The 26,392-nt window shown below is 37.1% G+C and overlaps 1 protein-coding gene across 28 annotated transcripts in view; it reads right to left on the bottom strand.

Annotated features, from left to right (window-relative positions):
- Positions 1-26,392, bottom strand: part of LOC139755367 (uncharacterized) — an 876,210-nt gene that overhangs the window by 123,071 nt on the left and 726,747 nt on the right. For all 28 annotated transcript variants that reach the window (XM_071673571.1, XM_071673553.1, XM_071673567.1 and 25 more), the window contains one exon: positions 19,719-19,832. In XM_071673571.1, coding sequence (XP_071529672.1) covers positions 19,719-19,832 — 114 coding nt within the window. The remainder of the gene's footprint in view (positions 1-19,718; positions 19,833-26,392) is intronic.

Genomic DNA, 26,392 nt, shown 5'->3' with positions numbered 1-26,392 from the left:
TTCCCATTTGTTCCCTTGTCTTACGCACTTTATTTACCTCCTTCCAAAACATCTTTTTATTCTCCCTAAAATCTAATGATACTCTCTCACCCCAACTCTCATTTGCCCTCTTTTTCACCTGTTGCACCTTTCTTTTGACCTCCTGCCTCTTTCTTTTATACATCTCCCAGTCATTTGCATCATTTCCCTGCAAAAATATCCTAAAACAAAAAATTCTGTACATAATGAATACTGAAAATAGAGCATGGGTAATAATCAATTCATACAGCCATGTCTCAGGAATTTGACCAAAGGAAAAAATATACCGATAGTAGTCTTACAGAACATAATCCGATACAAAAAAAAGTTCCAGGAGGTAATAATCCCTAATATACTTTACAAAAAACACAAAATTTTACATGAAATCTTTATATTGCAAATGTTGAAATATGATCTTTAGGTCATGTTACTGACCCCTTCTACCTGTGAAATGAAAACAGGGAAAACAGTTTAGTAAGAGGGAGGTGGCCTTGTGGCAAAGAACTCCACCTTATAATTTACTTCTAAAGACACAATCCACATGAAAGCCAGTCAACACTTTGCTGCCATCTAGGATATTCCAAACACAAAGTTCCTACATCAATCCTTATCAGTCCATGAGAAGAAATGGTCTCCTTCCCTGATTTTGAGTCTAAATATGAGCATGATTTACAAGATCTGTCCTATTCATAAAAATAAATGTAGTAAAAGAAGGTTAAAAGTGTATGCCTGCAGGATAGATATATGAACCACTTCTGGTACTGCTATGGGAAATGCCAAACATTAAATCGTTAGTTGTCATATCTTAATATTCCACATACAGCCAGCCATATAGCACTACTGAAGCAAAAACTATATCTGAAGTATGTCAAGCCTCCATCCTGGTATGAAAAAGATTCTGCTTTTGGGCCCAAGCATTACTTGAAAGGTTATGGTTTTTCAACAAAAATATGGGTATGGCAGAACATTTTGGTCAGTAAGCTTGGGACCCTCTAACTCAAAGTTCATTTACATCTTACTAATAATATGAATAGGCTGTAAGAACCAGCCCCATATGGAATTGCAAGGATTCTTCTGGAATCGATACCCTTTGACCTAATCCTCCTACTGTATCATCAAAAAACTATAAGGAACTCAAGAATCTTAGACTATGGGGTCTGTCATGACCTTCGCTACTGACGACAAAGGATAACATGATGACTTAATCAGAAGTTGTGTAGTACACCAGTAACAAAAAGAATTCTGTGTCCTGAAGATAATCAGAGCCTTAATGAGTTTCCATGAATGAGTAACAAAGGGTATCACAAAGAATGTTTCAGGATATACACCTTCTGACTTGGTTCCCTCTGAGTATAACTGGTGCACTACTTGGGATAGGGAACCTTACAACTCAGGGACCATCTTCAACTCTCTATCAATGACATGGATACAATTATTAGTACACCAGCTACAACAATGGTCCCATACACTAAAGACAATCAAATCCTTGTTAAGTTCCATAAGAGAACAAACCAATATGGCATCAAGGACTCCCTCTGGGTAGAAATCCTTCAAGTTGGTTCCCATGGTGAACAGTCAGTACAGCAACTGGGGAACGGGACCTATCTCTGCCTACCCTATCAATGACAAGTAATGTACAAACCTCAACTTAATCAAATGTTATGCAGTATACCAGCAGCCACTAGGTCTGTACAGTATTGGAAACTGCAGATGCAATCCCAGCAATACTTCTATAAAAAAAAATAAGAAAACAATAGCTAATCCCCTCATGACACTACTAAGATAAAGTACAAACCAATCTAGCATAGCAGACATACACAAAATAGCATACATAACACCATTATATAGAGGAGGAACCAAACAGTTGCTGAGACAATATAGACCAAACAGCCAAACATCACCTGTTTTCAAAAGATCACATGTATTTCAGAGATTAATAAAGAAATGCATACTGCAATATCTTATTAATACTGTACTGAACTCAATGATGAAGACCAGCATGGTTTTCTATCTGTTATGAGCACACAAAGACAGCTATCATCTCACTATAATAATATATATGAAATCCTAAGGAGAAAAGAATAATAAATACTGTCTTTCCAGCTTCTGCAAAAGTATTTGAAAAATTATGGAGAACTGTTAAAAAAAATTAATGAAACAAAATATTATTGAGAATAGGGATCAGGGAATTTCAAACCAAAAGTAGTTCAAGATAGATGCAAATGGAAATATGTATGATGAAGATGTGCTTTTGGGTGTCCTACAAGGAAGAAAATCACTGTAGTTTCAATCATTTTTGTATATGGGATATCTGATAGAGATGATAAAATAAATGAGAATACAATCAGCTGTTTTGCAGAAAATGAGGATGACCAAGAAAAATGTATGGTGATTTGGCCATCATATACATATAGACAGAAAAGAAATTAATGGAATCTAATAAAATTTGAAGGAACAATTTTTAGAAAAACGAACAGCACTTCAGTGCCTACATACAAAGGCCCTACAGGAAAAGCTATAAAAAGTGAAGATAATGCTGCTAGCAGGTGACACCCATACAGCTCTGGTTTTTCTTTCACTAACAGCTTAACTTCTTCATCACACCACTTCAATACCAATTCTCACACAACAATATTCCACCTTTAACATTCCGTTCACTTTCACACATATTTAAACAATGCTTCCCTATATACCTTCCATTCTTCATCCACTTCCTTAGTTTTACTTACTTTCACCTTTTGCCATTCTTCACCCAATCTCTCCTCTTTTCCAAGCTCACTTACTTTCACCACCCTCTTCCCACCCATATCATTTCCTATTTTTCTAAAAGTCTTTAAAAAACCTTCAGCCTCACCTCTGACTAAAAGTGTGCAGATGGCATGGCTCTCATGGCAGACTCGAGGAAATTCTAAAGATGATGTCTGAGTTTGGGAGTGTGTGTAAAAAGAGGAAGCTGGGAATAAATGTGAAAAGAAGCAAGAAAAGTGTGGCAGCAGTGGAAGTGGGGGAGGGAGCTGTATGACAGAAGAAAATGTTCAAAAAATGAAGCCCCATAAATGTTAAACTCCCTCTCTATACTTGATGTTTAAGTAGTTGCAATGGATTGTGTGTGATTTGGAATGGCAACAACAAGGGGGAACTGGAGTGCCTACAGTACTTGTGAGTAGACATTGGAACTGGGATGCCATAGGATGAGAGACATGGCAAAGGCCCTGGGCACACTGAGGAATAAGTGGAAGGATAATTAAGTGTCTGTGAAAGCAAAGATGGTTATGTCTGAAGGCATAATTGTTCCCAGGGTGCTTGCACAGATGCAAGTCTTGGGCACTGCATGCAAAAAAATGGAAGTGAGTGGAGGTGTTGGGAATGAAATGCCTGTGGATAATGTGTGGTGTGAGAAAGGATGATAAGTAAGCAATGACAGTCTAAGAGTAACATGTGGTAGCAAGAGTTGTCTGATATAGAGAGCTGACCAGGGTGTGCTGAAGTGGTCTGGACATATGGAGAGGAACAAAGAAAGATGGACTAAGAGGATCTATGAAGCAGAAGTGGAGGAGCATGGGAGTAGGGAGTTACCAAGGAGACAAAAGGATGTAAGTGAAAGATGCCCTGAGGGTCAGGGGTAAGCATGGAATACAATGAATATGAGCGATGTGAAATAAAGAGGGTGATATGCTGTCAGTGGGATAAATAAAGGCACATGAAATAATGTAACTATGTGCCTTAAAGATATTAAGAAGACAGGAAATGTAATGGACCCTTTGTACAAGATGTGGAGGTTCAGAAATTTTCTTCAGTATAATGAAGTGGAATATTTGGGTGATGAAGCAAGTGTTGCAATTGTTTAAAATGTATAATGTGTGGTGGTGATGCTTAATGCTAGGTATATGCCACCTTGCACAAAACAAGAAATCTGTATGAAAAGAATGGTGAAACATTCATCAATATTTGTGATTTATATCAACATCGTAATTATCGTATCCAAGCTCACATCAGGACAGTTATTGTACGGTTTGCACAAACTATTTAAACTTACAATACTGAATTGGAATAAATATACCGTGAAGATCTTTAAACTATTCTCTCCTGCTTTGTGGACTACTTCATCCTCTTCATAGTTCTGAATCTTAAAAACTTATCAAATCATTTTGTCTAATAAGCTCTCATAGGCAGAACACTAAAATGTTGTAAAAGGATCTCTTATTTGGTGCACGTAATCTGACAAGATAGTTGTCTTAATTCTTAAATCATATCATGGCGGTTGGTGTAATTGGATTGGTGTATTGGATGTGTGAGGAAAAGTATTCACTACTCAGATTTTCATAAATATTTTGGTGACATTCTGCCACCAGGAAATCAGTTGTATCATTAACCTGAGTAATAAGTATTTGTTATATCCATAGAGACTTAAAAATTATAAATTATTCTATGGCACAAACATCAACCTCAAAATATGGCAGTGCAAATATGTGGCAAAGGTATCAAGCATATCATTTATAAGACTTCATGTTTAACACTGCATAGCAGGTCCCTGTTCTATGTCCAATAAGTTGGCTTCTACGCAACAAAACCCATGGTGCTTGATCTATCAACCCATATACATTATTGAAGATATTAATAGTAAGACCAGCATTTCCACCATTTAGCAGAGAAGTGACATACTAACATTACTGGATTAATGCTGGCATCAAATTTTTCATGGGCCCATAATTTTGCAGAGAGATTAAGTTTACTGACAAGTCTTTCATACTTGATATATAGCCAGCTGTGTTCAGCAAAATGTATTAAGCCACTCAGCACCTTTGCAATACTCTTCCTGCCAACTGTGACAAGCCAGAAGTTTATGTTGCTCTCAAGCCTCTGTGCTCTACTCAACTGATCACATTTTACAAAATACAGCTTTGTTGTTTAATAATATGTGTACTCTGACACGATGCAAGAAAATGGTAGTATAGTAGTGTCAGTTGCAAGGTGAAGCATGGGTAGTGACAACACTGAAAGTATCTCTTCATCATAATGTATAGAAGCTTCTGTATATGGATCCTCTCAAAGGAAGTCGATTATCATGTACAGTAGTCACAATGGAGATCAATTATCTTGTTCAGTGCAGTAAACTTTTATCCTCCAATTTCATCTGCCACCTCATTACATCCAAAAACATAATTTTCATGAAATCACTGCATGCTTTATTGTTTAGGTTTTTAGGTTATTTTATGGTAAGCATTAACAGTAAGATATTCCAGGTGCATAAATTTTTTTGATGTGCTGTCAAGGCCAGTAATACCTGCTGGATGTGTGATATTGGCAGAAGGAAGTTAAACAAAGGATTGTGTGTTTTGATATATATAAATTGTGTGTGTCAAAATATATAAGCTCATTATGGATATATACAAACCAAAGTAATGTATAAAGGAACCAAAGTAAAAGGCATAAAACTCTGGTCTTAAAAGCACAGTTAACAAGTTATGATGATTAGTTTGCAGTGTACCCTCTATTTTCCAATTTATGACTAAATATCATTATGAATAAAGCTCTCACTTTCACCACTACTTGTTATTATCTCCCCTTTAGCCCCTTCACCGATGCTCCCATTTGTTTTCTTGTCTTACAGACTTTATTCACCTCCTTCCAAACATCTTTTTTATTCTCCTTCAAATTTAATGATACTCACTCACCTCAACTCTCATTTGCCCTCTTTTTCACCTCTTGCACCTTTCTCTTGACCTCCTGCCACTATTTTTATAAATTTCCATCATTCGCACTATTTCCCAGCACAAATCATCCAAATGCCTCTCTCTTCTCATTTACTAACAATCTTACCTCTTCATCCCACCACTCACTTCCTTTTCTAATCTGCCCACCTCCCACCTTCCTCAAGCCACAAGCATCTTTTGCGCAAGCCATCACTGCTTCCCATTCCTTCTCCACTCTCCTTATGTCATTTGCTCTCACCTTTTGCCATTCTGCACTCAATCTCTCCTGGTACTTCCTCACACAAGTCTCCTTTCCAAGCTCACTTACTCTCACCACTCTCTTCACCCCAACACTCTTTCTTCTTTTCTGAAAACCTCTACAAATCTTCACCTTTGCCTCCACAAGATAATGATCAGACACCCCTCCAGCTGCACCTCTCAGCACATTAACATCCAAAAGTCTCTCTTTCACACGCCTATCAATTAACATGTAATCCAATAACACTCTGGCCATCTCTCCTACTTAATATATATTTTATATACTTATTATAATTTGTTGCTGTCTCACGCATTAGTGAGGTAGCGCGAGGAAACAGACAAAAGAATGGCCCAACCCACCCACATACACATGTACATAAATACACGTCCACACACGCACATATACATACCTATACATTTCAAAGTATACATATATAAACATACACAGACATACATATATACACATGTACATAATTCATACTTGCTGCCTTTATTCATTCCCATCGCCACCCCACCACACATGAAATGACACCTCCTCCCCCTGCACGCGGACAAGTTAGTGCTAGGAAAAGTTAACAAAGGCCACATTCATTCACACTCAGTCTCTAGCTGTCATGTATTATGCACCGAAACCACAGCTCCCTTTCCACATTCAGGCCCTACAAAACTTGCCCTGGTTCAATCCACTGACAGCACATCGACCCTGGTATACCACATCGTTCCAATTCACTCTATTCCTTGCAAACCTTTCATCCTCCTTTATGTTCAGGCCCCAATCGCTCAAAATCTTTTTCACTCCATCCTTCCACCTCCAATTTGGTCTCCCACTTCCCCTCGTTCCCTCCACTTCTGACATATATATATCCTCTTTGTTAATCTTTCCTCACTCATTCTCTCTATGTGACCTAACCATTTCAATACACCCTCTTCTGCTCTCTCAACCACACTCATTTTATTACCACACATCTCTCTTACCCTTTCATTACTTACTCGATCAAACTATCTCACGCCACATATTGTCCTCAAACATCTCATTTCCAACACATCCACCCTCCTCTGCACAACCCTATCTATAGCCAATGCCTCACAACCATATAACAATGTTGGAACCACTATTCCTTCAAACATACCTATTTTTGCTCTCCAAGATAACGTTCTTGCCTTCCACACATTCTTCAATGCTCCCACACATACATATATACATACACAGAATACATATCTATTTATTTATTTATTTTGCTTTGTCGCTGACTCCCACGTTTGCGAGGTAGCGCAAGGAAACAGACGAAAGAAATGGCCCAACCCACCCCCATACACATGTACATACATACACGTCCACACACGCAAATATACATACCCATACATCTCAATGTACACATATATATACACACACAGACACATACATATATACACATGCAGACAATTCACACTGTCTGCCTTTATTCATTCTCATCGCCTCCTCGCCACATATGGAATAACATCCCCCTCCCCCCTCATGTGTGCGAGGTAGCGCTAGGAATACATATCTATACATGTAAATATTCATACATGCTTGCCTTTATCCATTCCAAGTGCCACCCTGCCCCATAGGAAACAGCATCATCACCCCTGCGACAGTGAGGTAGTGCCAGGAAACATACAAAGAGAGGAGAGATGAAAGCAAAACTAAGAAAAAAGGGTGTAGAGATGGTGTGTGGTGGTGAGGTTTAGTGGCTAATAAAAAGCTTGTTTGTAGATGATACTGTGTTGTTTGCCAACAGGTAAGAGAAGTTGTAAAAGTTTGATAGTGTGTTTAATAATGTATGTAGGCATAGGCAATTGAAGGCAAATGCTAGTAAAAGTAAATCAATGGTGTTTGAAAAGAATCAGAGAGAAAGTAGAGATTTTGCAAAGCCCTAAAGAGTGAGAGACGAAAGTGTACTAAGCTCTGTTATATATATGGGGACAGTAAGACAGGAAGTGACAGACTTTATGTACATGGGACCTGTGATGGTTGAGAGAGCAGTACATGGTAGAAGAGTTATTGGATTCTTTACTGGAATCATTAAAGGTGAAAGTTTGGAAGTGAAGAATGGATTAAGAGACAGATTAGTCCTCCCAAACAACTGAAACATGGACATGGGATAAGTCACAGAGGTAAAAAAAAAATCCAGGCTGTGGAAACTGGTTATTCAAAAGGAGCATGTCGTATGACTAGAGGGAATGATGAAAGTAATAAAGGGGTGTATGAGAGATTTGGTATGGCAGGGAATGCAAAGCGAATGAATTATGGAGAGGTAGAGTGGGTAAAACGCAACACTTTTGAGGTGGCTTGGGCATGTGGAAAGAATGCAAGATGGGGAGTTTACAAGGATAGTGTATGATAGTACAATTAAAGAGGTTTGTATGAAAGAAGGAACACCTGTGACATGGGAAAACAGAGTGAAAGAGTACTGGAGGGATAGAAATGGGGGAAGAGTTTGTGGAATGGTGTATGCAAAGGAGGAATATAAGGACAAGGATAAGTGGTGACTTTTGCCCTAGGTGCCCTTTTGATGGGACTTCCTAAAGGGTATCAGCATCAGATATATATATAGACAAAATAGATGTGGTCAAGGAAAACCATAGAATGGTCTGTGGGGGTTGGATGTGGAGGATGTGTGGTTTTGGTACAACATATATGACAGTTAAAGAGTAAATGTGAGCAAAGGAGGCTACAATTTGTCTGTTTCTGACATGACTTCATTATGGTAGAGAAAAAGTGAACAAGTACGAAAGAGAATTACTCAAAATGCAATACTGGTGATTTATTTTTCAACCTAACCTCCTTGAAGCCAAAATTTCACCTGCAAACATTGGAGTAAGCTATCAAAAATTTCACTGGTATTCATATGCTTTGAAATACATGAGAAAAATCATTATGGTATTATGTAATCCTAAAAAAGTCTCCTAAGAGTACAAACTCACCAACAATAAATAAAATACTATAATCTTGCAAAACATCAAGAAATCTTCCAAAAGTTATAAATCTATTAAACAAACTACATCCCAACATGAAAGCAATAACTATTCTCCATTTTACAAATGGTAAAAAAAAAGCTAAACTAAAATTCCTCTTCATGGACAGCTACTATTCTGAAGGTTTTCAATTCAAATAAAACTAAAGGATACAGTAAATCAAATGTCACAAACAGTACCTGTGATGTTGGATTACACATGAGCAGTAATACAGAAATACTGTGTGTTAGCATAACCGGGTATTGTACTACTGGTTGTGTATTTATGGAAGTATGTATTTGTAACCAACAGATTGTCAGGTCCAATAGGATATTCTGAGCCAACTAGTTTGCGGAGTAATACCTACAGTTTTGTTTAGAAAAATTCCCAAGTTCTCTATAAATCTACCCAAGTATGTTGCAACTAGAAATATATATGAACAGCTAGAGCCCATCAGATTCTACAAAAGCTAATGTTCTACTTTACATTACTGCTAAATATCTGCGGTCATCCTTGTTATCTAATACAAATTATGTTTTTGTAGTCAGGCTTATTACTGAACATATATACACTAAATGTGAAAATACCTAATATTCTGAATCTATATAAATGCTCTCTCATATCAGATCTCATCAAAACACATTTAGTAATTACTTTCACTTAAGAGCAAGTTAAGGATAGCATTTCATAAAATATTCAATGTATATTCAAATTAAAGTTATGGGGCAATACAAGCAAATTGAAACAAAATAAGTGACCAGCTATTCTATGTCTCAAGTGATTTCCAAATGTATTTTGGTGTTATTACTTGTGCACATGATGATACCCTGATGCTTGAAGTATGCTTAAATTTAGGAAAGGGCATTCCATGACTATATGAGAGTTCATCAAGTAAAATTCTGCAAAAAGTTCTTCTGCCCTGATTCAATTGTAAAAATAAGTTTAAAATGCAATGCTTGAGAAATGTAATTTCATAAAGTACTACAAATGCAAGCACTTAAAGTCTAAAGAGTTTAAATAAGATTTTATACTATATCAACTTACATTAGAACTGTGCATTATTATTCATTCTGCACAGCCAAAACACAGCTTCCCTGGTATGTCATAGTTTTCCACCTCCGATACAGGTACATTCAAAATTACTAAGAACCTAACCCTGAGTCACAAATTTAGCAAACTTGCCAAAATTCAAAGGGATAAATTCGGATAAGTGGGTACAGTTAAGACTGGTTAGTCACAATATATGGACAACTTTGTTTCTTTAATTGCATCAACATCAATAAGTCATCACTTAAGGGGAAGATTTTTTAAATTACTTTAGTAAACTGGAATGAGTTTTTATATGAAGGATTTTGATGAAAGTAATTCCACTTCCTAAACAAAACTATCATAAAACACCAATAAAAGTTTGTCAGAGAATAACTAAATTTCTGTTCCATGTCTGTATATTTTCATAGTTTCACATTTTCCTTCTTTTACATCTTACAGGAAAATTTCCATAAATCATAGGATTTTTTTCCTTGCTCAGATATTATCTGTACACAAATGAAATTTGTCAGTTTTTTGGCTCGATCACCCCTAAGCACACTCAACTAATATATTAAAAGTACACAACAGTCAAAATCACATTAGACACTGATTTCTATGGAACTCCTTAATCTATAATCTGAAAAAGTGGGACATTAACTCATTAGTTATATATCAACAATGTATGTTTAAATGAATGAATTTGTATTAATCATTCTTGTAATTCTAAATGACACATATTCAGTGTCTAATGTCCAATCTAATCATCTACTTTTCCAACGCAGCTGTACACACAACCATTAAAGGGCAGATAGCAAAGCAGCTGCTTACATTGACCATCCAGCCAAAACATTGCAGAAAATCAACATAAATTTCCAGGAATCATCTTCAGCATGTATGATTTAGCTAAATTTATCCTAAAGTGTAAATAATTTTGCCATCCTCATCAATGGTCATTCAGGATAGGTGTGTGCATGACATTTGTAAAACTGAGTTAAGGTTTGCATACTTAATTTTGGAAATACACATATTTGCTTTTTGCATTTATAATTGACACTGTACTATGTATGCCAGTGAAGTCTAAAACCATCATCCTGCGGTTTCAAAAATGAGCATAGATGGCATTTGTACTGCTGCTGCCACTTGGATGAGCAATTGCTGAGGCAAAGTCAGTGTACATGCTATTTGTATCAATCTTCAATATAACTGTACAGTGGACTAAGTCACCCTAAGGCATAAACCATTTACTGGCAAGCTTTGGTTTTCTTCTAATATCTGTCCCTAATGGGAGAGTTCACAAACTCAAGTAAATCAAATACAAATGTTAAGATGACCCCTGGCAGATTGTTATTGGGGGAACTGTGTTCCACTGAGTTCTCATTCTCACAGATGGCTGTTACCACAACTCATAGATAGTAAAAGGTGGCATGCTTCATCCTTCATTTCAAATATAAAAATATCAATAATCAAAGCAAGATATAACTAGAAATCAGAAGTCTGCAATATGTAAAATTCTTATATTCTACCAATCTTTTTCATCTTACTGCAGCTCATAAAATCCTGGGCACATCAATTTTACATTAAAAAAGTAGCAGATAACTATTATGGGCAAAAATTCTGAGTGCCTTTAACAATCTTCAATATTCACTTTTGTTGACGGTATACACAGTACTGCAAATTCAGTAAGTTTCTAATTTTCATGTGTATGATGTTTTATGTGCAAACAAGTTGAATAATTCCATTCCATTCAAGAGCCAGAAATATCTATTTCAAAAGCTCAAACTTGCAAACTGTCAGATCATTAAACCTATAAATGATGATCTACATGAAAAGAAAATAGCATATCTCATAAAAGATATGATACTTTGGTGAAGAGTGAATTTCTACAAGAGTCTTGCTGAGCCATGATGAGAATAAGTTTGTACACATTTTTGAATTCAAGATTAAACATTAGTGAAAATACAACAACATATGACTAAATGTTTTGTAGCATATAAACAAAGCTGAAATATGAGAGACTGGTTTCTGTCCATACTCAACAAATACACCTTTAAGACATGTTTATGACCTATCACAGAAGAGACCCAAACATCCATTTAATGGGAAATCAAACCACGAGACTGGCTACCTCATGTTCAACCAAACTGTTACTTAAAACCTGTTAATCATCAAGAGATGAATTGAATTCTTTTATATGGTATTATATCGCCCTAGCTTATCAGAGTCTAATCCTAACCCTTCTCAGAAGGTATTTTCCCCTAGTGAGTGTAACCCATCTTGCCCTATGTTAAATATGTCTATTCTGGGACAGAACAACTGACATGAGTCAGTGGTCAGGCACTACCTCTCTACATTTTCTAAATCGTCTAAGATAGACATTTCTTTCTTTATATAATGTTCTTCATTTGATAACCTATACAGGCAAATCTTGTAATGATGAGTTAAAATTAAACAAAGGGATACAGCCACAAATTTATACTTTCTTCCAGCAATAGAGTACTAAAACTTATCTGGAAGAAAAAATGCAACATGGATTTCTGTTCAGGTACTGGCTTTTTAGAGAAAATTAACAACAATTCTGCTCAGTTTATGATGGCCCCACATTGGTAAGCAAAAAATCTTCAAATCTACAATATAATTTTCTAAATGGCAAATGTGAATTCTAAAATCTGTATCTGGAAAGTATAGGCTGGCTGATTAAAACATTTGTAGTAAATGATACTGCAGTTCTGTGAAAATGACAGAAAAATACACTAACCTCATAAGAGGGTATTATCATCCTCACTTATGAATACTGAGGTGGTTCCCAGAACCGTCTGTTACTTCCCCTTATTAGGATTGCTAGCCTTACTTTCGTTATCATTAAAACTAAGATACCATGATATATTCAACATATTTTCCTGACCTGCATCATATTTGGTGCATTTTAATTTGATTTTTTATTTCATGATTACTTGAACTATCCTTATCAATTCAAGACTGCGCAGAACTCTTAAATCTGTGTGGCCAGAGAGTCAAGTGCACTAAATGATCACCAATGCCATGTACAGCATACTTACTTTACTTATTTTCATCCATATTTCTCTGCATAAGTAGATGTTAAAGTTCATTAAGACTTCCATCTACTTTCCCTATTTTATCCTATATCTTTCTCAATATGTAGATGATTATTAGATCATCAATTAGCAGAACCTACTTCAGAAAAACAAGCAGAAAACCATGTGAAAATTAAAATAGAGCATATTCTATGGTCTACAAGTTGAATTAAGATGGGAAGAAGTATGAAATTCATCTCAACTGTCTGACATAACCCCAAATTTAGCTAAAATACTGATATACCAGAATAACACTGTATGGCATCTAAATTACCTGATTTGTATTCAAATGAGCTGGTGGAACAATGTTTGAATACCAAAATACTTAAGTGCAAAAACAATTACTTTCTTTTGAAATGAAAGATCATAAAAGAATAATAAAACAACCAAGAAACAAGTGATTAACTCTTCAACTTAAACAAAGAGAGACAAAAAACTAATGGTGGGTGAGGAATAGAATGAAAATATTACAAATATGTATATGGTGGAAGCATGCTCTAACCACAAGTTCTTTATTTTTCCCTGGGTAAGCTGTGGAATACATGACATGATTCTTAGTTGTTATTCTTAAAGAAAATGGTTTGTATAAAATTTCAAGACACGTTTTTTCATTTTACTTCTCTTCTCCACACATACACACTGTTTTCCTGCATAAGCAAGGTAATTCCAGAAACAAATGAAGGAAACCCTCATTCGTTCTTGTCCATTCTCAATCTGTCAAGAGTAGTGCCCTGAAAACACAGCTCCTATCCACAAACAAGCCCCACAGACCTCTCAACAGTTTCCCCTGCTGCTGTTAGTTCAGTGACCTAAAAGCACAAGATCAATGCCCCCTCTATATCACATCACTTCAAATCACTCTACCATGTGCATGCCTTTCACTCTCCTGCACATTTAGACCCTAAGTACATAAAACCCTACTCACTCCATCCTTCTGTCTCCAATTTGGTCAACTCCTTTTCCTTGTCCCCACCACTTCTGATGCATTATCCTCTTTGTCAACCTTTCCTCATCCATTCTTTCCAAGTGCCCAAACTATTTCAGCCCACCCTCTCCTGCTCTCTCAACCATACTCTTCTTGTCACATATCTCCCTTATCCTATCAATTTTTGCTTAATCAACCCTCCTTACACCATGTTATCCTCAAACATTTACTTTCCAACACAGTCAAGAGTACTATACCTCTAAACATACCAATCTTCATCCTCCCAGTTTGTTAAATGCTGGCCACAATCTAAGCACCTAATCATTCACTTCAAAGAAAATTCTAATTACCTCCACGTATCAAAAAGATGCATATGTCTTGCTGACTGAAAAACTTTTTCTATCCTAGGCAGTATCCCATGAGCATGAAAGATGAGGAAAATCAGGATCATGACTTTCCAATCCTAAGTATTTCTTGTGAGAAAGTGCTGACCTTCCTCACAATTCACTAACCATTTATTCTTGATTATGGCAGTTTGTTCATTTTTGGCCCACTCTTGGTCAATCAACAACCAGTAAGGATGATGTCATCAACACAATCACTTCAAGCTGTTCAGCACTCACAATTCACAGATCATGGGTACCAACCCAAAGGCAGTCACAGTAGGTATAAGGAAAAGGTTATTGAAAGAAAGAAGGGATGGTAGGGCAGGGTAAGACAACCATGAAAAAATGCTAAAAGGACACCAACTCAAAAGAGATAAAGGTTTTCAATTTTCAAAACCTACATTTCTCTTCTGTGCAGTCTGCCCTGAGAACACAAGAATGTATGCATCAGAAGGACAAGGGTTAAGAAAAAACTTTCAATAAGACCAAACACAACAATGATTTAAAGGTACAATGGAATCTGACTCTCCTCAAAATTTTTGATGCTTTTTTGACTCCTTAAAATTTTTGATGCTTTATTTGACTATTGTTCGAATGCAGTTTTATCCAACCAAAGGGCAAATTTAACTTTAGCCCCCAGCAACAGTAAAGTCCAGCTGACTAAATGTATGGTCTAATAGTTGTTCTATTAAGTGGTCATCTTAAACCGTTTCAGTGTTACAGTTTATGGATGTCAAAAAATACAGATCCAAGATCATTGTATTAAACCCCTTTTTTGAACCAGAAAAAGTACATTGATAAAAGCTAGTTCTATTTCAGGCTCTATGTCCTTTCTGATCACCACCACAGTGTGATCCTGTAACAACTGAGTCAAAGGCTGTCCTTAAATTCATTTTGAGAGTGGTTCTGTTTTTCTTCATAAACCATAAACTTTCTAATAGATATAACAAGAAAAACAAGAATACTAACCTATAAGATGAACTGGTTACAACAATATCCTATCAGCAGGAAATCCCAGAGAACTATATACTCAGGAAGTGATTGGGTTAACAATATCATCCCAGCAGCAGTCAATGATTGGCCAAGTATCGGCCTAAAATGATTAAGGCACTGTGATCATAAATCAGTCATAAATTAGGGTGAGCGAAGGGTGAGGAAGTCCAGTGTTTCATTACTAGAAATACTGAGAGATGTAGGGTCCTGTTGTAATGACTGGAAAATGAGTCATGCTTTTATTAGCTTTTTTCTACAAGATTTGTCAACTTGAAACTTGCAATTCATAATATGAAATCTTCATTGTGATCATAATCAGAAAGAAACCAAGCCTGTTGATATGTGTCATGTAATTATGAGTATATTCAAAAGGTGATTACATTCATTATTTGAGTATAAACTGTTAAACTAAAAATCTTAAACAATCTTTTCTTTCTAATTCAGAGATGTAATATCTGTATTCTTTAAAAGTTTTACACTTAGTGCTCTTAAAAGCCTTTTAAGAACCAGGGCATGTGAAACGTCTAGGGTAAGCCATGGAAAGGTCTGAAGGGCCTGGATGCAGATAAAGAGCTGTGGTTTCAGTGCATTACACATGACAGTTTGTATATGGATAGTAATGGGTGTGGCCTTTCTTTATCTGCTACCTCACTGATGCAGGAATGTAAACTAACAAAGTCATTGAGATGGTACGAAGCAATTAGATTACCAAACAAAGCAAAAGTACCTTCAAAGACACCAAAGTAATTTCTCATTAGCTGAGTAATTAACATTTGTGAATAGTATATTATCTAATTTTGAGTATTACAATTACAATCATTACACCCATTCAAGAGAAAGGCAGGCATGAGCACAATGTTCACTGATAGGGACAACATTATTTTGAGATGCCTTGAGTAGATCATATATTTTGGAATGTACCCATTCTTTTCATATTTTGTTAGGGATTCTTTAAGATTACACCCTCAGCTGAGGTAAGAATGTTATAAATATCTATAATAATATCTGTGTAAAAGAAAATGCTTTGTAAGATGGAAAAAAAAAATTCACTTGAAAAGTATTAGTTTCTAAAAATGGGTAGCCAAAACCATGTTAAGTACTGCAATAATGTTCTATTATGATAATCAGATATTGTGATTAATCATCCAAAAGACCAATAAAAAATGAAATATACAGTGATTATCTAGCATTATCTGCATTAAGTGAAAACATGAAAAACCAAGGAGGATCGAATGAGAGATTCTTTGAAGGCCTAGAGACTTGAGATGTAGGAGGATGTGATGCAAGCAAGGGATACAGCATAGTACAGCAATGTGGTTTACAGTTTGACGTCTTGTCATTGGGCTGAATTAGGGAATATGAAGATCCATGAAAATGTCTGTGGGGCCTGGGTGTGGATAGGAGGGTCTGGCTTTGGTACATTATAAGTGACACCTAGATAGCAGATGTGAACAAATGCATGTAAAAAAATCTTTAATGAATTTTCATAAAATAATTGTTACTTCAGTTTGTTTGTAGAAGAACTGGAATTGTAACTTTAACATGTATGCCTAAGAAAGAATAACAACTGTCTATCTATATCACTGATGCCCATTCCTTCTGGGAACTCCCATCAACAGGGTGGCCAACAGTAAAAGAATCTCCACCTACCCCTGTCCTTACATGCCTCTCTTGCAAACACCATTCCCAGCATTCTTCCCTCATTTCTCTCTCCTCAGTGCTCTTTCACTCTATTTGCCCATGTCATAGGTAGTCTTTCCCTAACACCCCTCCCCCAACTTTTATCACACAATCATACACACTCCTTGTAAACTCCTCATCTTGCACTCTTTCCACAAGCCCAAACCACCTCAAATCATTACTTTTCACCCACTCTATCACTTCACAATTCATTCCCTTTGCATTCCATACCATATCAAATCTCTAATACATCCCATCATTAGTTTCTTCATTCCGTCTAATCATTCCACAAGTCCCTCTCAAATAACTTATTTCCACAGCCTGGATTCTTGACCTCTGGACTCATTCTATGTCCATGTTTCACATGCATAGGTCAAGGATGGGAGGACCATGCTTTCCCACAGTCCTTTCTTCATTCCCATACTTTTACCTCTACCATTCATTATTCTATTAAGGAACCCAGTGACTATTCTACTGTGTACTGCTCTCTCCCTTATCTCTCCTTCCATATCACCAAACTTACTCAAGATAGTTCCCAATCCCTTTGGTAAATCCCTCAAGGGGGTGGCCATGGCAAAAGAGTCTCCTTAAGTGGTGAAACCCCTATCTATGCAACACACCATCAACAAACTCTGACTCATGACTGAGGGAAAAGGAAAGAATAATGGAGAAGATACACCACAGGAAAGAACAATTTCTTTCAGCATATGAGTGTTGGCTTGATAACATCTACACTGTCTACAGTTTCAACCTAACAGTTACAAGGGTTTTACTCATCTTAAAACACCAAATATGGTGGCAAAACTCATTATACATAATGAGTATCTAAATTATGTTAGATGACCTTGTAAGACTTTCATAAATTACAGCAATACAATAGAATAAAATACCTTATAAACCCTCAACATTTTCCAATCAATACACAAACACTTGTTTTCCTAAATATTATCCTTGAGAATCTCTCATACTCATGGAACAGGCTGCAGAAGAGAGAGAAAAAAGGGGATAGATTTATATTTTTCATTCTATTTTGTTGTCGGCATGCTCCTTGCACCAGTCAAACATGAAAATGAAACCTTGAAGATCTGATTAATCCCCTCTCACCCACTCACTCCCTCCTTCCCCTCTGACCACTTGATGAATTGGTTGTCTGTCTCCATAAGAGGTACCCCTTAAAAGAAAATAATAGCAAACTGTTATAAATCCAGATGCAGCACAAAATGAATATCCCAATCTTCACTGATCCTTGCCTGTTAATTGAGAGTAAAAGCCATTTTTAAATATTTCAGTTTGATGAATTAAAAACACCTGCCCTAAACTCACAAAAAAATTTGTCTTGCCTCCTTATAGCTCCTGAATAGCTCTGAAACATAACTTGGGTACTGCAAATGTTCTAATATTGAGGAACATAGTAAGAATCAACCAAGCTAGAGATAATGGTAAAGTTGACTGAGGCTGTGATGTTAAGGAAAATCAAAGTACAGGTAAATAGGGTTGGGATAACTGCAGCTGCATTAAAACAGATATTTTGATTGGTTTTGTTCATCTGCAATGGTTTCTCACTACATGATCTTAGTTAACAAGTTCTCATGGCTTAGTTTTGAGCTGCCTGTCTGGAATGGTACTACTTCTCTACATTTAGTCAATTCACCTTCGAAACAATGTTGATCCAAGTTTTTCATAACACAACGTCGAAACTGTGTGTCAAGTACAAAAAACAGTACATTCAATTGAGCAGTATGGTAACAAATGGTGAGCTGATAAAGCTGTACATATCAAATAGTTTCAGATTACATCAGGTCACCACCTGAATTAATGGCAATAATTCTGAAATGTAGCCTGGCACATCAGGGATTAATCTTTTAGTCAATCAACATTTTTCAAATTAGAAATCACTCATTTTGCAAATATAATCTCAGCACTATTGTAAATTTCAGACTTTGGTCTGTATGAAATAAGATCTGCTTCATAAAGCTTAGGTTACTGAAAAAATTTAGATAAGTACTGGTGTTAGGAAGAGCAACATGTTGACAAGTTAATAAGCTGCAGATGTAAGACCAAAAAAATTGTTCTGTATCAAAAAAATCCATAAAGCCAGTAGCACACTTATCTGTACATAGTCACTATATCCAAATACAATCACTCAACACATACATCAAGTTTCAACTGTTATCTAAAACTTACAGTCACTTATGCATGTACAGAACAATCACCCTCTTTCAAATGACAACAATGAGTGCTACATACTTCTGCATGGCAGCAAAAGATGGGGAGTAGAGTATATCTTTTTGCTGATTAAAATGAAGTAAAACTTCATAAATTTTCGGCCACTTCTTTTAAGAGGTCTAAACATTTATAAATCAATTCATTAACTGGAAGATAATATACTAAAAATGAAGTAATCATAAAGCATTAATATAATTTTTCATAACATTCTTTTGTTGTGGAATGATCACTTTATCCTTTTTGGTTCCTAAGTGTCTGTAGAACTCATGACCACATAACTCAAAATGTACTTCAAACCACTTAAAATTTAATCATCCTAAATCCAGAATGTGCTGTAAGGCAACCTTGTAATGCCCTCAGAATCTCTCATTACTGTAGTTGCTGTCCCTCCTTCCTTATTACCATCTACAAATCTTTTTAAGAAAGCCAAAGTTCTACTTACTAGGTCGTGGACGCCGTTCAGGTTTTGTTGCAGGTGCTGCAGCATGAGTAGATGGTGGTCGTGACGTTCGTTTAGGAGACCGATTTTCAGGACCTACACTGACAGACCGACCTCCTGTAGAATGAATTTGTAATTCATCTGTTAGTTGCTTTGTTAATCTAAACTTTGCACTGAGTAAGATATAATGGAAAAATATAATATGAACAGACATTTGGAGCTTAAACTGTGCAACACTACTGCATCTTATACATTAGGATTAATTTCTGTACTGTCATGTGCAATATAGTTTTGAAAATATGTGCATTATTCAAAGGAGATAAAAAGTAGTAGCATGCTTATCAATAGTTTGGCAATAAATGATATAAATGAAAAACTAAGAGCAGGCCAGATTTATGAACTGATCTTTTTTAAAATGATTTCTTGTACACGGAAATGGTGGTATATGAAATCTGAAATCTGATAACAGCAACCTGCACAAACCTTAACTTGCTCTAATCTGTAGGATAAAAAGGAGCCAAAATATGACAATCAGTGGAAATGCTCTTCCCCAGCACAATTAACTGATGGGAGTTGTCTAATAAGACAAAAATCTGACCAACCAAACTGCATATGTGCTACCTGATGAAATTCACGTACCACTCAACCCTCCAAACAAGTCACACTAAGCTATGGCTTCTAAAGCCATATGCTCTCATAAATGACACTTAAACTTTTACTCCTCAATGATTCATATGATTCCTGATAAACTCATGGCTCTCAGCTTAATATGACATTTTAATGGCTCCCAGTGTTATTAGAGATCCAAACAGATGTTTGATTCTACTAAATACCCACAGGTGTCACTATAGCCTCTTGTCATGGCTGGAAAAACTATCATGTACCCTAGCTATGCCCACAAATCATTCGGGGTGCACATGCATCAACCAACCTCATATGATGCCACATGAACATGCCTAGAATCATTCAGCATGTATGATAAACAGAGTAACTGATGAACATGGGGAAAAGAAAAGCTTACATACACTATTCTTTTCATATGATGTAGAATAATCATTTATAATGACTCCAAGACTAATTTCTATGAAAAAGTCCTGGCATTACCCAGGACCTTTCTACAGGCTCCTGCACCTCAAAGCTGCACTACTTCCAGTTGCAAGGAAATGTAGACTCCTTTGGAGTGAAAAGTTCTTTAACAAGAATGAACTCCCTGTAATACAGCCTTGCCAAAGGTGAGTTTTCACTCACAGTGTAACCACAAGTAGGCAGCATCTGGTAAAATCAAAAGCAAAACATGAAAAGGAATGTAAGTTTACAGAAGGATAAGCAAGAACTTGATCTGAACTAGAATACACTGTATCTCTAGCAATTTTTTGACAAAGAAAAGTGATATAACTGTTTTTGAAACAAACAGAAATACTAAGAATTTTGTTTATGGAAGGCATTCCATATTCCACAGTTTCTCATAGGCAATCATGAAGGGCTTACAAGCATCAATTTCTTATGATGTCTTTTGTAAGTGCCCATTCCCTTTTCCATTAAATAAAGCACTAAGAACATGCCAGAAATTTAGTTAATTATAAAATAAACAATCAAAGTAGTACAAGAGCCTCTATTTTTGATGGTAAGAAAATCAATGGTGCAATTACTCATGAAAATAGATATAGCTTTGCCTGGGAGAGTAATACATATGTTTAATGTGTTATTTAAAGTAAGAAATAACTCCTGGAAAGAAACCATAAAGTGTGAACAGCACTGTCCTTAATGCATAAGGTGTGAAACTATGATCAGGGAAAACCACACAATCATCTTACAATCACAAATAGGCCGCCAATATACCGAGCACCTGACTCCACCCAAGTCCCCTTAAAATACCAGGCACATTTTAGAGATAAGGGTCTTTCACCAAAACTGTGTCTGCAATTAAAAACAAGCACCAGACATGGGAAGAGTAGAGCCTTAATAACAGTGCTGTGCACCAGTTACAGAGATCAGGTAAGGGTGGTGGTGGTTCACAAGGTGAATCAAACAGTGCAGGCAACAAAGTAAGCCAACCAAGAGTTGCTCTTTGTGTGGTTATATGTGCTATCAAAAGAAATAAGTGCTCTGCCATTGACAAGGCTTGACATATATTTAATTAGTTAGGCCATTTTGCAAATGTGTAGGACAAGCAAGCAAAATCCTTACACTGGAGACCAAGTCGGCAACTACAACAGGCAAGCACAAGCACCGCCATCAAGTAGAAGGCAATGCTACTGGTACCTATAACAGTGATAATGCAAGTACCAATGATGGTGCTCTTGTGCCCCACATCAATAAAAAAATACACAACAATGACAGATATTGGTGGATGTGACCAAAAATTATAAACATATAAACATCTGCAAATGCAGTTTGATACCACAGCAGATTTGATGGTAATTCTGGATGAGGATGCAAAGACAATCCTCTAAGTTCATATAAAACCTCATTCCTATGAGTTATGAGACTATTACCATAGGCCAATACCCATGAAGGGCAAGAGCTGTTGTTAAGGTTTGTTATGACAATAACAGTTCCAGGGATTTGCCCTTAATAACTATTAAAAGTAAAGGTAATTAGTTGTTTCAATGGATGTGTGTTATTCTCTTAAAGTGGACTAGGTTCCTTAAGGTAGAAGCTGAAAAAATGTCCACTGAAGCTTTATTGGCTACCTTTAAAGATGTGTATAGAGATATCTTAAGCCTAGTCCATGCTGCAAAATACCATTCTCCATCTGAAAACAACTGACCAGAGTCCTTTCCTCCCAGGACATTTCCATTTGTGATGAAATTCATGGCAGAGCAGGAAATGCACAAGTTAGAAGCCAGTGAAACTTGGAAGGTCAAACACTCAGAACTGTAGCACCAATAATCACTATGAGTAAACAAGATGGAACCACCTTCATGTGTGGCGACCAACAAATAATGGACAATCCATAGTTGCAAGTGACTTGGCATCTACTGCCAAAACATGAGGTAATGTATGCAGCACTGGCAGCTTGCAAGCTTCTTCACAAAGTCTGAACTGAAACAAGCAGGTAGGACTTTGCAAGAACACAACACCTAATGATGAAAAGTACTCAAGAGGATTCAGCAAACTAGCAAATTCAGGCCCTCTAGGTCCTTGTCTGCTCACTCTTGCAAAGGGCTGGGATGATGATGACCAGATGGCCTCTAACCTTTTGACTCAGACATACACTGAGCAGACACTACAACAGCAACATACCACTGCCACACCTTCCTTCATCTGTTTCGAATTTCCCATACAGTGAGACAAAGCCATGAGCAGAAGAAAAATAGCTTAACTTGCTCACATACAATCTCTGCCTGTTATGTATACCGCAACAAAATCAGAACTCCCTATATAGAGCCAAGCCCCAGAGATCTTTCTGGGGTTTCCCTTGACTGCTTCATATGACCTTGCTCAGCCCATTAAAAGCACATCACCCCCTATACATCAAATCTTTCCTGTGGACACCTTACATCCTCTTGCATGCTCCAGTCCCAATCACTTACAACATCTTTCACTCATCCTCCCAAATTCACATGGCAAACAAGTATGTACCCTGTCCACAAAAAGCCTTGTCAACCCCATATATTTTCAAAGGCACCACACAACAAAGGTTTATTGTGGGCACAAGTATATTAAGTGGTCAGGGTGAAAGCATCATACATTTGGTTGGTGAGACAACTGTTTCTCACAGCATCAGCACCAGCAACCTGCCTCAGGCTATCTTGAAGGAATGATATTCATTCTTATTCTTTCAGGCTGCCACTTCATTTTGGAAATTTCACTTCTGTGCACTGTATCTCTTCCACCTATGCTTAAAGAAGGTTGGCTCTTACCTTTCTAAGGAGGAGAAAGCCCGAATTTTCACCTGGAAGCAAGAAAATGTGGGTACACACAACATTTCTAGGTGCACTAGGCACTCAGAACACATGATTAAGTGATGCAACACTTTACCACTGCATCACCTCATTCTGACCAAAACCATATGGAACTAAAAAATGGAACTAGAATACTTCAGGAACCTTGCCAATTCCCTGCTCAGACATCTGCAGATGTAACCAAGGCAAAAGGAGAGATGACAAAGTAACATGTTAGGTGACATCGCCACTGAAAATGTGTGTGGAAGCAGACAAGGTTTTTGGTGGACTCTGTATATATATCTTTTTATTTCTTTCACACTTGTTTGCCATTTCCCATAATGGCAAGGTAGCATCAGGAAAAGATGAAGAAAAGCCTAATTTGCTTCCATGCATTCCCCAGATGTCACGTGTTATGCAATGAAACCACTGGCTGGTTCATAGGCTGTGGTTCAGTCTACTGACAGCACATTGTCCCCATCTGCCACATCACTTCAGTTCACTCTATCATTCTATTCCATGCACACTTTTAACCCTCCTACATGTCACAGCCCCAGCCCCTAAAACCTTTTTCTCTCATTCTTCCATCTCTAATTTAATCTGCCCCACTTTTTTGACCCCCTCCTCCTCAGACACATATACCCTCTTTGTCAACCTCTCCTTACTAATTCTTTCCATATGTCCAAACCATTTGAGCACATTCATTTTTGCCTTCCCAGATACTGACCCTTCTTTCTACACCTTCCTTAATGCTCCTTGGAACTTGGTACCCTCGTCCATCCCATGACTCACCTTGACTTCCATGATTCCATTCACTGTCTCCAAGTTTTTTCATTCAAACTCACAACTTAACTAACCTGTCTCTTTACACTGTTAAACCTAACAACCAAGCTTTCATTCATATTTTCTCCGAACTTTCTCCTTTTACAAACCCACAAATTCAGACACTAACTTCTGCAGTTTCTCACCTGAATCTGACACCAGTACCTTGTCATTAGAAAACAACAACTGACTTACCTCCTAAGCACCCCTTACACCCAAAAGACAACATACCAGCCCATTACTCTAAAACACTTGCATTTACCTCCCTCACCACTCCACCACCCCATCCATAAAAATAATAAACAGTTATGGTGACATCATACATCCATGCTAGAAGCCCATTTTCACCTGGAACCAGTCATTCTCTTAAATCTACTTGCACATACGCCTTACTCTCTTGATAAATACTTCTCATTTTCCTAATAGCTTTTCCCCAACACAAAATTTCTGTAACACCTTTCACAAAACATCTCCATCAACCCAATCATATGCTTTCTCCAGATCCATAACAGCCAAATGCAAATTTTACAGTTTCTCTAAGTATTTTTCACCAACATTCTTCAAAGCAAACACCTGACCAATACATCCCCCTCTACTCCTGAAACAACATTCTTCCTCCCCAGTCTCATGTTCACTGCTGGCCACCACTCTCTCAATCACCAGGTAAACTAAAAAATATATACCTTTGAAATTTGAAACCTTAATCCCCTTGCCTTTATATGGTGGCACTATACATGCTTTCCCCAAATCCTCAGACACCTCAACATGATCTATACATTCAATGAAAAACCTAACACACCTCTCAGCACCATAATCATTCCCTTTCTTATGCATCTCAAGTGCAAAACCATCCACTACAGCTGCCTTACCAATTTCATCATAGACAAGGCTTTCACCACCTCTTCTCTTTTCATCAAACCTTTTGCCATTACTCTTTTGTTTTACATACCTCCCTGGCCCAAACAATTACATCCACCACACTTTCATCAAGCACATTTAACAATCCTTCGAAGTATTAACTCCATCTCCTTTTCAACTTATCACTGCCTGTTACCATTTCCCCATTTGCCCCTTCATCTATGTTCCTATTTGTTCTCAAACTTTTCTCACACTTTTAACCTCCTTCCAAACCATTTTCTTAATTCTCCCTGAAGTCTGCTGATACTCACTCACCATTGTACTCATATGCTCCTTTTTCATCCCCTAGACCTTCCTCTTCACTTCCTGCTGCTTTCTCTTGTACACTTCCCAATCATCTGCATTTCTTCCCCAGGGTACAACCCATAAACCTCTATTTTCTCTTTCACTAACAGCTTAATATGGTCATCCTACCAATTACTACCCTGTCTCTCCTGCATGTTTCCCATCTTCTGCATGCCACAAACTTCTTTCATACATGCCAGCTCTGCTTCCCCACATACCTCCCATTCCTCACCTCCCTTAGGTTCATTTATTCTCACCTTTTGCCATTCTTCACACAATCTCTCTTGGCATTTCTTCACACAAACCTATTTTCAAAGCTTACTAGCTCTTACCACCCATTTCTCACCCATATCAATTCCTCTTTTCCAGAAGTCTCAACAAATCTTCACCCTTGACTCCACCAGGTAAAGATCAGACATCCCACTAGCTGTCTTTCTCAGTACATTCACATTCAAGAGTCTCTCTTTAGCACATCTAGTAATCATTACATAATCCAATAATGTCCCCTTACAATCTTTCCTCCTCCAAACATACTCATGTATGTCTCTATGTAAATAATCATCTCCCTCTCATAATCCATTTTCATTTTCATCCACATCAGTCTGGGGCTCACATCCATACACTCTTTCATGCATTCCCAGAACTCCTCCTCCAACATTTGTGATACCCCTTCCTTAGCTTATGCCATCACATTAGCATCTGACTTTAATTCTAAGATATTTCCAAACAGTTCTTCCCCCTCACCCTGAAGCTAATTTTCATTCA

This window comes from Panulirus ornatus, chromosome 19, assembly GCF_036320965.1.
Source record: "Panulirus ornatus isolate Po-2019 chromosome 19, ASM3632096v1, whole genome shotgun sequence".
Lineage (NCBI taxonomy): Eukaryota > Metazoa > Arthropoda > Malacostraca > Decapoda > Palinuridae > Panulirus > Panulirus ornatus.
Note: the sequence above shows the minus strand (reverse complement) of the source record. Positions and strands in the feature narration are given on the sequence as shown.